The sequence below is a fragment of the Anser brachyrhynchus genome (assembly GCF_964034855.1).
Source record: "Anser brachyrhynchus genome assembly, chromosome: Z".
Lineage (NCBI taxonomy): Eukaryota > Metazoa > Chordata > Aves > Anseriformes > Anatidae > Anser > Anser brachyrhynchus.
Window position 1 is genome coordinate 56,729,586 of NC_137697.1, and position 16,401 is coordinate 56,745,986.

The 16,401-nt window shown below is 36.7% G+C and overlaps 1 protein-coding gene across 1 annotated transcript in view; it reads left to right on the forward strand.

The window, feature by feature from the left end:
* The window catches only part of SLCO4C1 (solute carrier organic anion transporter family member 4C1), a 31,489-nt gene that overhangs the window by 2,334 nt on the left and 12,754 nt on the right, over positions 1 to 16,401 (forward strand). Inside the window, exons 2-7 of the mRNA XM_080574171.1 lie at positions 3,308 to 3,571; positions 10,553 to 10,747; positions 13,754 to 13,850; positions 14,499 to 14,620; positions 15,477 to 15,592; positions 15,890 to 16,034. Coding sequence (XP_080430297.1) covers positions 3,308 to 3,571; positions 10,553 to 10,747; positions 13,754 to 13,850; positions 14,499 to 14,620; positions 15,477 to 15,592; positions 15,890 to 16,034 — 939 coding nt within the window. The remainder of the gene's footprint in view (positions 1 to 3,307; positions 3,572 to 10,552; positions 10,748 to 13,753; positions 13,851 to 14,498; positions 14,621 to 15,476; positions 15,593 to 15,889; positions 16,035 to 16,401) is intronic.

Consider the following 16,401-nt stretch of genomic DNA (forward strand, 5'->3'; position numbering starts at 1 on the left):
TAGATGTATGCTAGACCTCAGAGGGATACCTGTCTAATCTAGTTCAGATTTTGAGCCTTAGTGTATGGAAACATCTGATGCTTCTTTGGAAGCTGTTATAGGCCTGGCTACCGTAGACCTTGTGGCACTCTTAAAGATTTGTTATCTGGACTTTCAGAACAAGTACTCTTTGCTTTGGCTAGCCTGCAGGAGGAAACTGGACATTGAAGGCTAGAATTGCCTCTCATTTCTTGAGAAGCAGAAAAAACAAGAACAGGTTGCAGACAAGGAATTCAGTGCTGTATGTGATGCTGCAAAAAATATTCAGGTGTTGCAGTTTCAGGGTTTAGGTAACTTTCAAATCCTAGTTGTGTGGTGTGTGTTTTTATCTAAACTGCTGCTGTACTCTGGGTTTGTTTCTAAGTGTTTGATTCACTCTCCAAATTACAGCAATAATCACTGAGGAAGGTAAAATGTAAACATTTTGTATTGATAACATACCTCTAGGAAAGTTTTATCCTACTGTGCTGAACAATAATGAAGTAATCATTAACATGCTCCTGATGTGTAGAAGTTTTTGCAGTTGACCTTCTACAGAGTGAGTGAACACAGTAGGTAGTTATCAGAAGTGTGTATGTGAGTGTGTGTGTGTAACTGAGGGCATGTGCTTGTCAGGTTACTTTCTAGCTGGCCTAGAAGAGAGGTGGTTGTTATCAGTAGCAGCTGATTGCCTCTATTTCAGCTAATTAGAAGATTCCAGGTGAAACTTAACTCTTTGTTTCTGGCTGTTTTTGTTTCAAGTACAGGTGAAACCTGTATTTCGAGAACAGAAAACATTTCTTTGCGTAGAACATGGTTACATGACTAATACCTGATTTCTGTATGGCACTTGAATTGCATAAATGTATAATTGCATCTTGTAATATAGTAACTGGATATGCTGCAGTTCATAGTTACAGTAGCAAACAAGGTAAAAGTTAGTTCACTACATTGAACACAAGTCTATTTATTTCAGATGTCAGTAATACTTCTGTTAAACAAAACAACAGAACTAGTCTTTGAGACTGGCCCAGTCTCATCTAGCTGTAAATTCTAGGTAACAGTAATGTTTTATACCCTGATTGGATTTGTTACTGGAAGGACACTTATTTTAATGGAGTGTCTGCAAACTACTGCTTTAAATCTGTTACAACAACTGTAGAGTACTCCTTGGTAAATGGATGAATAAAATATGGTTTTGTTTTTTGTTAGAGCAAAAGAATTTAGTTTATGATTAATTGGTGTTCTGTGGATCAGTGCATGGTATACTTAAGCATGTGGCAGGACAGAAATGTTTTGGATGTTGACAGTTAAAACATAATTTGTATACTACTATTTAAGAGTTAAGATGTTCTTGTTTTTCAAGTAGGGCTGAAATCAAACAGGTTGTGTTTTTCCTGAGGAGACTTTAGTGGTTATTCACTAAATGATGCTATCAGAGAAATTGTGCTGCCATTTATCACATCTGCATTTTTACAGTTGAAATCTAATTATCCAATAAAATTGCATTGCAAGGTTTTTTTATGGCTTTTAGGATGTAAATTTAAAGGAGACAGCTAAACTACAAGCAAAAAACAATGTCTTCTAATTTGGTAATCAACTCATTGAGTAGGTCACCTACTTCATATGAATGTTTTAAAGCTTTAGCAAATGTTCAAACTGCTTTTCAAATAGGAAAATTTGTTTGTTCATTCCTTCATGCTAGTATTGTTCTTTGGTCACTGCTCCTTTAGAAGAAAAGATAGTTGCCAAAGGAATAAATAATCACATGGAGACACACCTGAATACTTCTGTTAGTCCTATATGAATCTAAGTGTGGTGGCCAGACTGACAGGTGAAACTATCTTAATAAAAAGGCCATAGTGGTGTATCAGAAAATTAAGATTTTAAGGAGGCAGCTCTTGGTACAGAAAGCTAAAGTGCTTAGTTGTGGGAAGATTCCAGTGATAGGAAAACAGCTGGTTGACCACAGTTCTGGAGTAATTTTTTTAATAAGTAGAGGACTCTAGACAGCTCTGAAATTCAGCTTTTTGTAGTTGCACTTCTGGATAGTGCACTGCTTGTTGAAAGTTAACTTAAATCTATTGTTGTCCCCAGCCGGCAGTCCTCCTGTGCTGTTTTTGGAACAATGATAGAGAATCATGTCTGAATTTTTAGGAATAAGAGGGATAACTATAGGGTCTGTGTCTTAAGAGATGCTAATCAGTCATCTCTGAGGTTCCAGAACTCTTAATCTTATTTGCAGCAGTGACTTCAAGACCTCTTTAACTTTCCCAAGGTATACATTTTATTACAGGCACAATTTAATTAGACTATCAGCAAGATATCTAGCAATCTTATGAAGTATAGATATTCATCTCATTTTTAACAGAATCCTATTTTGGGACTGTTAAAAGTAAACTTTAGCTACTTGGTGTTGTCCCAAATGCAAACCAGAATGTGAGGCAGTTAGAAATTAAAGTTAGTACCTACAGCCAAATCTTTTGTAAAAATGCACAATGTGTATAAGCATTCACTGGAAACTGCAACTGGCTTAACTTCTGCTTTTGGATCAGTTATTTTTTGGAGTTTGTTTTTTGCCTCTGCCTAAGTAGGGCAGTTCTTGCAAGGCCTATTTTTTCCAGGTCGTCTGCTACTTCAGCTTCAGAGAAAATAAAGATTTAGAGGGCAAACATTTTTGTCAGTTAAAGTAAATCAACTCAGTTGCTCTGAAGTAGTTGCAGTGTTTTCAAATGGCTTTATGCTTCTCTAATATTGTAGTGGAGGTGGAGGATGCCTGTTCAAAAGCCTTCTTATATTTTCTCCCTACCATTACAAAGGAAAGATACATGTTTGACATAATTATTTGAAGGCTATGTCTTGTTAAATAACTTGATTCAGTCTTAGTGACCTGCATAAGAGTAAAAGCTACCTTGACTAATTTTAATTTGTACAGTATCTTCTGAAAATGTAATATAGTCACTTCAAAGTTTGTGCTTCAAACTGAATCTGGAACCTCAATACATTAACAGCTTGGGGCATGATATTTTGCTGGATGAATGCTTGAGTGTTAAATCTTTAATACCCACAGGAGAGAACAAAATTGAATAGGTCCTGTGCAGATTGGCTGGCTTAAGTTGGCAATGTGCCAATCCACTATATGCCCAGATTTTAAAGTTAATAAATACCTTAAAATGTGGCTTTGCAAGTATATTCATTGTAACCCTTCTGTTACACAATAGTAAGTTTACTGTTGCAACCCCATCAAATTAAGTACTTCTGACTAATTATGATTTTTGTTCTCTTGCAGGTATTGTGGTAAATGGCCTGATTAACATTAGTATTTCAACAATTGAGAAGCGTTACGAGTTGAACAGTTCCCTCACTGGCTTAATCTCTGCAAGTTATGACATTGCTTTTTGTATATTGTCACTGTTTGTATCTTTCTTTGGAGAAAGAGGGCACAAACCACGATGGCTGGCTTTCTCAGCATTTATGCTAGGATTGGGCTCACTCATATTTTCCTTACCACACTTCAGTAGTGGAAAATACCACTTTGGAGCTAAGCGTGAAGGTAAGCTTATTCTTATGTTTTGATTTATTATTTTTTCTGAAATCTCCATAGTGAGTTAGTGCAACTTTTAATTTGGTAACCCCCAGTTAATCTTTGAAGCCCTAAAAGTGGGGTAACATCATCTCTAACGATGAAAGTGAAATCCATGAGTTCAAGAGCTGTCTCTACACTAGACTTGTTTTTTCAGAAGAGATCTGAGTCAGATCTGTACTTACATGCAATGGTAGAGTAAAATGCTTTTTTTATTTGGACTGATGAATGCAATGAAAACTTAATTTGATTAAAATTGATTTGACATTTCTTTGTGAATAAGGATACAAGTATGTGGTGATTTTACCTTGCTGGGCAGCTGAACTTCAAAGAAGGGCCTTGTAGAAGCACAGAAAATTATTCTGTACTTCCCATCAAGGAGCGACGTTTGACCATGTCCCAGGAAGAAGGGCCTCAATACACATAGCGGTTGTTTAGGAGGACAGATGTCTTCATAACAGAGCACCACTCTCCTTCCCCTTCCATGCCTTTTATTGCTGAGTGTGACTGCATAAGGCATGGAATATCCCCTTGGTTGGTTTACGTCAGCTGCCCTGTTGCCCTTCCCCACCTCTTGCCATCCTACTGGCTTTTGGGTGTTGGAGAGAGTCTTGGTGCCGTGCCAGCACTGCTCAGCAAACATATTGGTGTGATACCAATGCTGTTCTAGCTGTAGGTGCAGAGCACAGCACTATATGGGTGGCTGCAGTGATTGTTAACTCCATCCCAGCCAGACCCAGTACAATGTTAGGTCAGTGAAGAAGAATAAATCTTAAAGAAAAGCTGTCAGACTTACTGTCTTCCTGTTGAAAGGCTACTGCATATTGCAATTCTGTTGTGCTTTGAACTATTGTCTACTGTAAAGTCATCCTGAATAATTCATTAAGAAGTTTCACTAGGTTCATCTAAAATGATGTAAACTTGTGGGTTTCTTTGAAATAAAGAGGAAACACCCAGAACTGAACTGCACAGAACAAAACGGTACTGAAATAGTGGTGGTAGTCAGCTCTGAGATCTTACGTAGCTTTCCTCATAAAATGACTTTGCCAAGTGCTGTAAATTTAATGCCATATACTTGTACCTCTGTGTGGTGGCTCACCTGTAGTTAATAAAGAAACATCCAGATATCTTTAAAGTAGGTTGACTTAATCTTTCATGGTTGTCTTTATTGTTATTGTAGTGCTTAACCAGATGTGTCTTTAATGACTAATCATATTAGAGTGCTAATCAAAAAAATCAGTAGCTATTGAGCAATCTTATGGAAGGTGCTCAGTATTCCAGCTGTTGATTCTCAGGTCACTTTTTGTGTTCATCACATCTTGCCATGCACTTCCATGAGGTATCCAGGTATTGACCTTTAATTAAACAACTTAGGTTGGTTATAGGTAAATTGTTTGCCATCCAACAAATAGATGTCAGAAGTTAGTTCAACTTTTAATGGAGTAAGGGCAAATTGGAGGAAAACCAAAACAAGATTCTTCAGTGTTTGGAGGCTATGAACAAATGATTATGTATTAACCCATAGTAGAACAGCAACAGCTTACTTGCTTCTGGCTATACTACAGACCTTTTTCCCAATTTCAGTTTTTGTATTACCCTCCCCTCCCTACTCTACTAGTATGTAAGAGAAGCTGAACTTAATTTAAATAAAGTTCTGACCTGTTTGTAGCTTTGTTTTGTATTGAAATGAAATACTGACTGAGCAGGTGTGTTGAAGGGAGTCAGCAACTCCCTTCAAGTATTGCAACTGATCTCTTCCCCCTTGTGCCAGTTCTGTTTGGAATCTTAGAGTCTGTTCCTGTTTTATCAATACATCCACCATTTCATTTGCCTTTAAAAGATGCTGTAGGAATTCAATACCTTAAGTTCTATATGAACTTTTTGAAATCTAGAAGCTAGAAAATTTCAAATGGAGCATGTGTTTTTTTCATGGCCCTTTAAGCTGATTGAAATCATGCTATTTCTTTGATTGTTGTAATGTAGATGCCCAAGGTGTGACTGCTGAGGTGAGCAGATTTAAGGTCCTAACTTAAACCAAACACTATCAGAGATAAATGGCTACAGAGTTCAGGGCATGTATGGACTATGGAAGACTGAATATAAGTCTACAGGTGCCATTCAACAGCATCCTTTAATAGTGAAATTAACCACAGTACATGATTTTATCATGTGTGGTTTAGCTAGTCCTGATGTTGATGAAATGTCTTGGCCATACACTTAGTTGTAGAATTTAATAGCCCCCCCCTCCCCCCCTGAAAGCCTTCCTTGTTGCTTATTTGTTTGGATGGCTGTTTTATAGACTTAATTTATTGGGAGTGAACTCCATTTGGAAGTGCAACATACTAATTTTGCAGTCTATTTGTTTCTTGGTGCTTTGTATGAAAATGTACCACCTCATCTATTGTTGAACAGTTAACTAGCTGGTTACTTGGTCATTTCTGTTCATCAGTTGTATGTAAATAGTGAGTTTCACCTGAGGTATAATTGTGAAGTATAGTTCAGTGCAACATTTAATGATTGTCAGGTGAATAAATAAATCTAATCTGAATTAAAACTATTAAAAACTATACAAGCCTTATAATGGAGGCTAGACAGACAACTGGAAGTTACTATTTTAGCGTGGAATGCTCATGTACTTTTTTTGAGTATGCACACATGATACCTTGATAAATGATATCCCTACCTTATAAAACTACTCCCTTGGAAATGCTTGTTATATCACTCTGTAGGAATAGTTTACTCATTCAATAAGAAATAGATTAGCTGACCAGTGGACTACCTGTTTATGGAAATAAAAAAGCCATACCAAACACATCTTGTCTGATCTCCAAAAATTCTTCAGATTAAAAAGTGTAATCTAGATGTAGTCATCTGTTTGTTATGATGACTTAGTTACGTTATATAGGGTCTTCAGGTTCTGAGCTGGCTCTTGTATTTGGGGTCAGGAGCTCCATCTAGTGAATTTTTCTGTAATGAAACTGTTCTTTAATTACTGAGACGGTACAGAGTACTGTACATACCACAGTAGGAATGATGTTATAATCAACATACTTTTGAACTTCCATCTCAGCTGAAACAATTAACTTTGTATGAGATGGCTTTTGCAGCAAATGTGAAACATAGTTCTTCACTCTGCAGAGGGAGGATAACGTCATTGTGAGGACTGTCAAGCATTGGAACAGGTTACCCAAAGAGACTGTATGGTCTCTGTCTTTAGGGCTTTTCAAGACCTTGCTGAGTTAAGTTCTGAGCAAGCTGGTCGGCAGTTAATGACTAAATGACCTCCAGATGTCTCTAGTGATCTGAATTATTCCATGAATGTCTTTAGTAACGTGTCTTTAGGAAAATAACAGTTTGGGATAATAACAGTTGTTAGCCATTTGAGGTGAAATGTGTATGGTGTGATTTAATGAGGTAATGAGTGAGAATGACTTGGGCACCTTTCTTCAGTTCCCTGTTTTGCTGGAAGCTCTGGTGAATTAGTCTTCTAGGGTCTGAGAATTAGTGAGTCTTCTCAGAAGGGCAGTAATTTATCCTCTTTCTTAGAACATGCTGAGGACAAATTAAAGATTGAAGCAGACTGTGGCATTGGGGTACTAATGGTGATAGATGTGTACTTTAAAATGAGGGGGGATGATGACATTTTTTGTGATGCCAGCTTCTAATTTGACTGTTTCTCTTGCACTGTTGGCATGCTTGTGCTGTTTCTGTTAGCTTTGCTCTCTGAGACTGAGATTAGTCAGATAATGGGTAGCACTGCTGTTCTTTACTTGATGTAATTCTCTATAGCACTTATGATATTACAGAACATCTGTCTGTAGAAGCTAAGAATTTAGTCTTTATTTAGAATATTTATCGATGCTTTCAAAAAGACCTTCCCTTTCAAAACCTACAGGAGAGACAGATTTTTGTTTAAGAAGGAATAGAAACCAAGCTATTTTATTTCTTATTCTTCACAGCTTGCTTTTTAAAATATTAAAAGGTAAGAACACATACAAAACAAAATGAAAATGACCACACCTACTAGCTGCATTTTAAGGTGTGAGTAAAGCTAGTCTTGACTTGACCTGTCTTGTTTCTAACTAACATAATTGCTAAAGCATCTCACAATTGGTTCTGCCTCCTTGGCTATTATGTTGAATTAGGTCTTTGGGAATACTTTGGCCTTTACATAGCTTGGATTCAGGTGGTTATGTCAGAGGAAAGAATGGAAATTGGTTTATAATGACTAACTGTATTCATGTTGCCATTAAAGCAGTTCTGCCCTTCAAAATACCAGTTAAATCCAGTGACTTTTAGAAGTGAGAACAGGTTTATAGAGGAAAAAGTAGATAAGTGGTCAGCCACTCATCTAGACTTTTCCCACAGCCTGGCTTTTCTCAGGTCAGACTTCTGTGATCATGTAAAAGCCAGTGCCTCTTTTGTCCACAGTTCTTATGACTGCAGCAAACAGTCTTGTGGAACTAATCAAGGTTAGGTTTAACCTGTGCCAATCTCTTTAACTGTTTAAAACTTTGTACTACTACAAGAAGGTGGGATGACACACATCTGAAGTAGGGACAGTAAGTTGTCTTTTGATGGCCATTTTGACTTACACTAGTTTAAAGTAGTCTCATAACTTCCTTGTTAAATCCTCTTTGCTTCTAAAATGTTTCTTGCAATGGAATATAGAGTCCATGATTCCTATCAGCAAATGCATGTATACTTGCTGAATTATCAGACTTATTTATTGATAATTTTTTAAGCGATGGAAATAAAGGATTATAACTGTATTAAAGTATATATTTATGGTTCTCTTAATTTTGTAGTTAAAGTCTGGATTGTGTGGTTCTGAAAACAAACTAGTGTGATAGTTATTGTGACATCAAGATAAGTTATCCTATGGCATGTAAACTGAAGAGCTGAAGGAGAGACAATACTCAATTAGTAACACAATGGCCTGGGCTTTTAGATTTATGTGAACAAATCCACAAGGTGTGGGGATGTGATTCTTGATGAACCACTGTCAGAGTTGGATTGCCATTAGTGAGTGTAATCTCCTTATTTCATTAGGCTGTCCCTATATCTTGAACTGGGCTGTATCTTTTCATTTAATAAAATTCCCGTCATTTTCTTGCACTGTTGCTTGTTTTCAGATATGTATATTAACAAGATACTAATGTATGACACTAAATAATTATCTAGGTGCTGTTTTAGACTGACCTAATAGGCATTTAAGGTTAAATTGTATAGAACACACCTGTATTTATATATGCTGTACATGAACATGGTTAACAAAGTATTGCAGGACATGGTGTCTTGCAGTAGTTAATTTTAGGTACTGTGCGTATTAATAATACAAAGTGAACTTGATTTAAGATTTTAGCATTGCTGTTTTCTGCAGAAAATTTGTTAATAAAGTGAATTGACACTAAATGGAGAATCTGCTCCAGAATTAAAGTTTTGAGAACATTAATTCATAATGTTCCTTATGTGACTTCATTGTAACATTAAAATGAAGATCCTTCCTAAATGGAAAGGAAGGAAAATATTGACTCCTATTGAAGTGAGGTATTCCATGACTCCATGTTGGCCACTTTTTGTACAGTAGCACTGACTTACTGATTGTGTGGTACATGACTCTACTACCACTGTCATAGAATTACAGAATCATCCAGGTTGGAAAAGACTTCTAAGGTGATCTAGTTCACCCTTTAACCTAGCACGGTCAAGTCCAGCATTAAACCATGTCACTAAGCTCTACTTCTACATGTGTTTGGAAGACCTCCAAAGACGGTGACTCAACTACTTCCTTGGGTGGCCTGTTCCAGAACTTCACAACCCTTTCAGTAAATAAATTTTTCATACTATCCAACCTAAACCTCCCGTGGTGCAACTTAAGGCCATTTCCTCTTGTTTTATCAAACCATGATGCTGTTCTTTCTGGAGAAAGGTATGATAAACCCCAGGAATGCATTTATGACAACACCTATGTAGCCTTCTGGTTAAGCAAACTGCATGGCAAGCTTTTCCTTGTTCTTGCTTTTGTGAACCCAAAGCATTGATTGGTTTACTTACCTGATCTGGGGATGGTTTTCATATGTTTGCTGAGGATGGCTTGTTTCCACCAAACTGACAGGTACATTATCTTCCTTCCTCAGGGTTGTATGCTGTTCTGTGGACCAGCTTGGAAAGAAACATGCTACTAAAAGAACAGTGATAGCAAGGGGGAGGGGAAGTGAAAACATACTCCCTGACTTCATTTCTTCTTCTTTTTGATTCCCTCCTCATAAAGCCAAACATTACAGGAGTGGATGCAACCTTAGGCTGTTCTGCCTTTGCTTCCCTCTTTTGTCTGTGTGCGTGCACATAGAGACAGAGGCGTGGTGGTTTGTTGTGTGGGGTGTGCTTTTTCCAGGGAAATGCTTTTCTCAAAAACAGAGTATGAGAAGGGAAGATGATTTTCACTTATGACTCTCACTGCTGTTCTTTCTTCTCCAAGAGTCCAAATTTCCTCCTGTTTTTCAGGCCACTATTTCCTCTGTCACTTCAGAATGGAGGTTGCCGTAAGTGCTCCTCAGAACCTTTATGAAGTACAAGAGCAAAAAGAGTCTGTTTCTCTAAGAATATTCATGAAGTAACTCTTGAATAACCATTTGGTATCTTTTGCATACATAGGGTCAATAATGCTTTGAAAAAGCTAAAGTGTTTTAATAAGGCCATTTCATCCATATTTTCTTCATGGAATAGAAACAAAAACCAAGCCATAATTTTATTTCTTTCAGAGGGCACTATGTCATGGAAGTCTTGGGCAGTGTCATATAGGACTCCTTAGCAGGGGTGAAAACTAAACTGGGAGCCTAGCATTAATAGTGCAGAATATTTTAGTTAATAGTATGTACACGTAGAACACCAACATATCTTTCTTCAGTTGGGTAACAATTTTAAAGGTGTCTTGTTTCTGTCATTCAGATACATGCCAAATTTCAGGAACAAGCTCTACAAACTTCACCTGCAGTGCCAACACAAAGTCTTCACTTTCGAACTATCTTTATGTCTTTATACTGGGACAGTTGCTGCTGGGAGTTGGAGGAACTCCACTGTATACTTTGGGGACAGCTTTTATTGATGATAGTGTCCCAAAGCACAAGTCTTCCCTTTATATAGGTAAGTTTTAAAACTGTTTATAACACATTGTCTGGATAGATCATAGACTACACTGTCTTACAAATTCTCTTATGTTCTGACCTCAAATCTTTCTTCAATTCTTGCTTATGTGCATAAAGTAGTTCTGTAATACCTAACTGATAGTATTCTGTAAGTGTGAAATTTCTTCAATAGTTACTTTATGGTGTACCATAAGGTCACTTTGTGCACCTCTCCTGTTTTTTCTTATCAGCAACTGAAAGTGATTGATTAAGTGGTTAATATAGTCTCGCTACAAACAACAAGAATTCCGAGCAAAATTTGCTTTCTGTTCTCATAGGTAGTGAAAGCTACTGTATATCAGCCCAATGGCCATACCTTCCTTTATGCTTTATTTGGCTGTCTTCTAACAATGGGCATTCCTGTCTGCAGGGACACTCCTGTACATCACGGGATCAGTGCAGTCCTCTAGCCACATATAAATTTGGCACTTAAGGAGGAAATATTAGAAGTATGCTCCCTTACCTGAAAGTAGAATGGAAAGTAAAAGGATTGCCTAGAAACATAGAGAATGGGTTTATATCTTGCTGTGGGGCTGTTAAGTGTTAAAGTGAAGGAATACTAATTCTTCGTAGTAGTTTTTAATCTTCCCAATCAGCATTCTGTGTTATGTGCATTTTCACTGCCTAATTGGTTGAACTTTTAATGTGTTTTCAATGGATATGAAGATGATCAGTACTTTCCCTATTTCACTTATAAACTGGTAGAAGTATGTTAGCTGTACTGAAAACTCCCAGAAGGAGTTTAAAACATCTTAGATGCCTGGGTTGTTTTCCAGACTCTAAATTGGTATCTAAGGAGGCAAAATTGAAATCTTCAGCTATTTGCATGGAATTCTTGCTTAATTTTTCCAGGCAAGCCACTTCATTTGATGAAAACAAATTGGCTGGTTGCTTATGTTAAATAACAAAAACAGCTTTTATTTTTGCTGTTTCTCAGTCCTGGGAGAGGTCTTGTACACTTTTGGAGGCTAGTGAAATAAATAGGACAGAAATAGAATTGCCCACATGATTAGGGGATCAAGAAATGACCTGAAAACTCAAGACTTTGCATAGCGTAGAGAAGTAAAACATAACTGGTAGTACAATAAACTGATTCTTGTACGATCTCTGGACAACTGCTGAATTTAGGACAGCAGTTTACTCTGGTTGCTACATCAAAAATAGATGAGGAGTGGACAGAAAGCTACACTATGACTAATTCTTTTTTAACTCTAATGCTATGTACTGAGGATTTAAAATATATTGTGTTGCTGTCTTACACACACCATCTTCCATCACAAAAAGCCAAAACAAAAAAAAAAAACAGAAAAGTTTCTGTTAGTATGTGTAAATAGCTGATAACATCTTTGATTAAAAGTTTACAATTTATAAACTGGTATTTTCATTGTCTTCTGAAAATGGTTATCTTCTCATGAAGACTGTTTTCTGCTTGCTTAACTGAGGCATTTACATATAGAGCTAGTGAACAGTTAAGCAGTTCCAAATGATAATTTAAACTGAATGGTCTGTAGGAGGAAATAAGCACCTTTTAAGCTAAGTTTGATATTCTGCAGGATGAATGTGGACTTAAATTCATTGTGGTCCTATAAGTACGTCATTATTGCTAAAATACAGAAAATGGAATACATTAACTCCATATTTATTCTGACTTACTGGTGTGCCAGTTTTCCCTTCTACCCTCACCTGCCATTACTTCTTGCAATAGTGCTAAATACTCCTAAAACAGACATATGGAAAAAAATGGAAAATCTAGGTTCTTCAACCTGGGGAAATGCATAAAACATAGGCAACAAAGATTCATGTCCCACCATTTATTTAGACAGCTCTAGTTTACTGCTACTTGCAAGTCTGTCTGCAAAGACAGTCCTTCTACCATCTGTACTAATGTGCTACAAATCTCTGATAAGCCGAAGAGACTGTTGTGACATCAAGAAAATCATGTACTAAAACACAAATTTGTATAGACCTAAGAGTGTTCTTCAGTACCATGTAGTTACAGCTGCAACATTTTTTCTTCTCTAGAACTGCCAGAAGCTGTTAAGAGCTCTGATTTTATATTCTTAGGCTCACATCAGTAAATTGAAATGCACGATTGAGTCCTCCGCAAACTCAAGTGGCAGATATTACTTCTGTCAACAGTCTTGTTCTCATCTTGGCAGATTGAAAAAACAACTCTTAACACTCAAACTGCATCTAAATATGTACATTCTTAAATATTCTATGCATGTACTTCTGACAACTGATGCTTGTAACAGTTTTAGTTCAGAAAGTTTTTTCCACAAGGTAGATTAAATTGTAGGCACAAGATATACGAAAGGCAATCTAATAATGTGTAAATATGTCAGTGAAGTGTCTATGCTACACCTTAGAGTTGCAGCTTTTAATGAGAGCTGCTAACTTTTGTTAATGTACAGGTACAAACTATCTTCTGTACACTATACCCTAAGTAATGACACTGGAAGAACAAGCTGATTTCTAGAAAGCATTTGGTCTGAAGTTGATTTCACAGAATTCATAGAATCACAGAATTGTAGGGGTTGGAAGGGAGCTCAAGAGATCATCAGGTCCAACCCCCCTGCCAAAGCAAGTTCCCTAGAGCCGGTTGCCCAGGTAGATGTCCAGACAGGCCTTGAGTATCTCCAGAGAAGGAGACTCAACAACCTCCCTGGGCAGCCTGTTCCAGTGCTCTGTCACCCTCACTGTGTAGAAGTTCTTTCACATGTTGGTGCAGAACTTCCTGTGCTCCATTTTGTGGGCATTGCCCCTTGTCCTGTCCCCACAAATGACTGAAAAGAGGTTGGCAAAATCTGTCTCCCACACTTAAGGTATTTATAAACATTAATAAGATCAACAAGATCTTCTCTCTTCTCATCAATAAGATCATTAATAACATCAATAAGATTTAGGGATTCCTTTAAAAGAAGGCTTTAAATATGTATGGTAAATGATGTTTTTTCTCTTCTAGGAATTGGCTATGCCATGTCACTGCTGGGGCCTGCTATTGGCTATGTCTTAGGAGGACAGCTACTTAATGTTTACATTGATATCCAGATCCCAGAAAGGTGAGATAAGCCTTTTGTTTTTTATTTTCATTTGCTAATTAGTTGAAGATTTTAATAAGAATTTTCTTCACATGAGGAGAAAAGATTTTTGTTTAGAAGATACTGCATTTTTGTGAACTTAATGTAAGGGGTAGGGTGCTGCTATTTCTATGCTGGGGGATAGTTTTCTAGAAAATTTATCAGTTGACAAATAGTCCCGTATTCAGAAAGTAACATTTTGCACGTTGTAAAACTGTCCAGACTGACAGCCTCATTTATACTTTCATTTCCTGGATTTTCTGTATTGGCCCTCATACAACTCAGTGATTATCAAGATTCTCTCTTAAAGACAGCCTTTGTCAATGCTTTAATATGCTACAGGATCTTGAAAACAAGACCAAATAGTGGTCTTCAAATCAGAATGAATTTGAACAATGAATTCTAAAACTGTATTTAGAATGCAGTGTTATTATAACAGAGCTGATTTATGTGCTTACTACTCTTTCAACAAATAAGAAATTTAATACATTTAGAAGACAAGAAAATGACAATACTCAAAGGCTTTTGTCATATCTACTATTAGAAAAATAATTCCAGCTCACTGACATCTGAAATTACTGGCTTGAGTTCATAAATAGTAAACCTACTCTTTGCAAATTATTTTTCCAGTACACAGATAGACCAAGATGACCCACGCTGGCTTGGGGCATGGTGGATAGCATTCCTTGCATGCTTTTTTGCAATTTGGTTTCTAATAATACCATTTTCATGCTTTCCGAAATACTTGCCAGGTAAATGTGTGCTTATTTGGTGTGTTTTTGGGTTTTGTTTTTATTCCTCTTTTATTTTCTTTATGTATTTTGGCTAAAACGTGATTTTATATATATTTATATATATATTGTTTCCAATACGTTGCCTTTAGAATGAGAGGAATTGGCCAGAGTGAGGCTCTTGAAAGTACTGATATGGGATTGGGTGTGTGGGGGGGGAATACGTATAGTAGGACTGGAAACAGGTAGAGTGTGGAAACTGATGGTCAAAGTTTGAAAGATGCTTGCAGCTAGGCTTCCAGGACTGTGTTTAAAGCTGTGGAGTTCGCACCAAGAATCACAGGTAACACCTATTGACTTAACTCTTGCATTGTAGTCTTGGCTATGGGTAGAATATTAAGAAAGCATGAATCAAAATATCTCAGAGCAGTCTGTTTAAAAATAATACTTTTAATACATTTTCTGCTCAGGCAAAGTCTCTTAGAAAAGCATCTTTAGGAACTTACTATTCATTATGTGGAAGGAGAAATGATGGAGGACAAGGAACAGTGAAGCAGGGAAATGGAGAATTTGAGGATAAAATATTGAATGGCCTTCAGGATAGTCTGAAATTCTTAGGATACCCCTGATAATTTCTTAATACAGCCGAGGCTCTCAAATGGAAGTATGATTCCTTCAGCCACTTCTTTTTTTTTCCACACCAATAATACATTGATCTTTTTATGGATCAGTACCAATACAATATTCTAGAAGTCATGAGGTGTCTGAGCTGGCTTTCCCATGGAAAGGAAACATGTATTGTAATGTTTTTTCTGACTCTAAGTCTATGAACATTGCTATTTAAAATTTCTTTGTCAATAAATATGCCCTTTCGTAGGAACAGCAAAAATACAGGCTGAAAAAATCTCTGAAACCCACAATGATGGAAGTGAGGCATTTGTTGAAACCAAGAATATTGGAAAAAGTTTTAAAGACTTTCCTGTTGCTCTTTTGGTAAGAAAATCTGGAACTTACTAAAACTGATAGTGTTTGGAGAATGAGATTCTTTTTCAGATTTTACATAAATGTTTATAAAAGTAATTGCTTCTTCACGCTGTGACAGGGAAGTTTCCAGTGCTGCTGAGAACAACATATTGCTTCATTTTATTGATGCTTGAGATTGTTAAAGCTTGAAAAGCATATTAGTGAAGTTCATGAAAGTATCTGCTTTGAAGTGGCATTTAGTTTACAAGGTACAACAATGAAATTTCCTGCATGTTTTGCTAATCTTTCTCCATACTTTCTCCATAGATTCTATTGAAAAATCCAGTGCTTATGAGTCTAATAATAGCTAGTTCTTCGGAAGCATTAGTTGCCACTGGCTTTGCCACGTTTCTACCAAAGTTCATAGAAAATCAGTTTGGAAAGACATCAAGTTCTTCAGCAACTCTTGGAGGTAATGTGTTTTCTTGTTTGCTTGTTTTTTCTTTAATTTTTAAATATTATAGTAAGCCAGTTACTGATGTTATAGCTCAGGTGATATAGGCTCTTGTATTTGTCTGAGACTTTTTTGTGAAGATATTTATATGAAAACAATAGAAATTCAGTTTTCCACAGCAGAAACAGTCATTTTAATCTATTTATGCCTGTCTGAGGAAAACCTTGGTACTTAATTCATTGAGGGTGCAAATCTGAGTTGTCTGTAGGTTCAGTAAGCCTAGTAGTAACATTCAAGGTGGAAATAAATGTCTGTGCAGCTGAAACTGTAACTTAGAATTTATTCCTCTGTTTTTGATGAATAGCATTTAATTTTCCTTATTTAA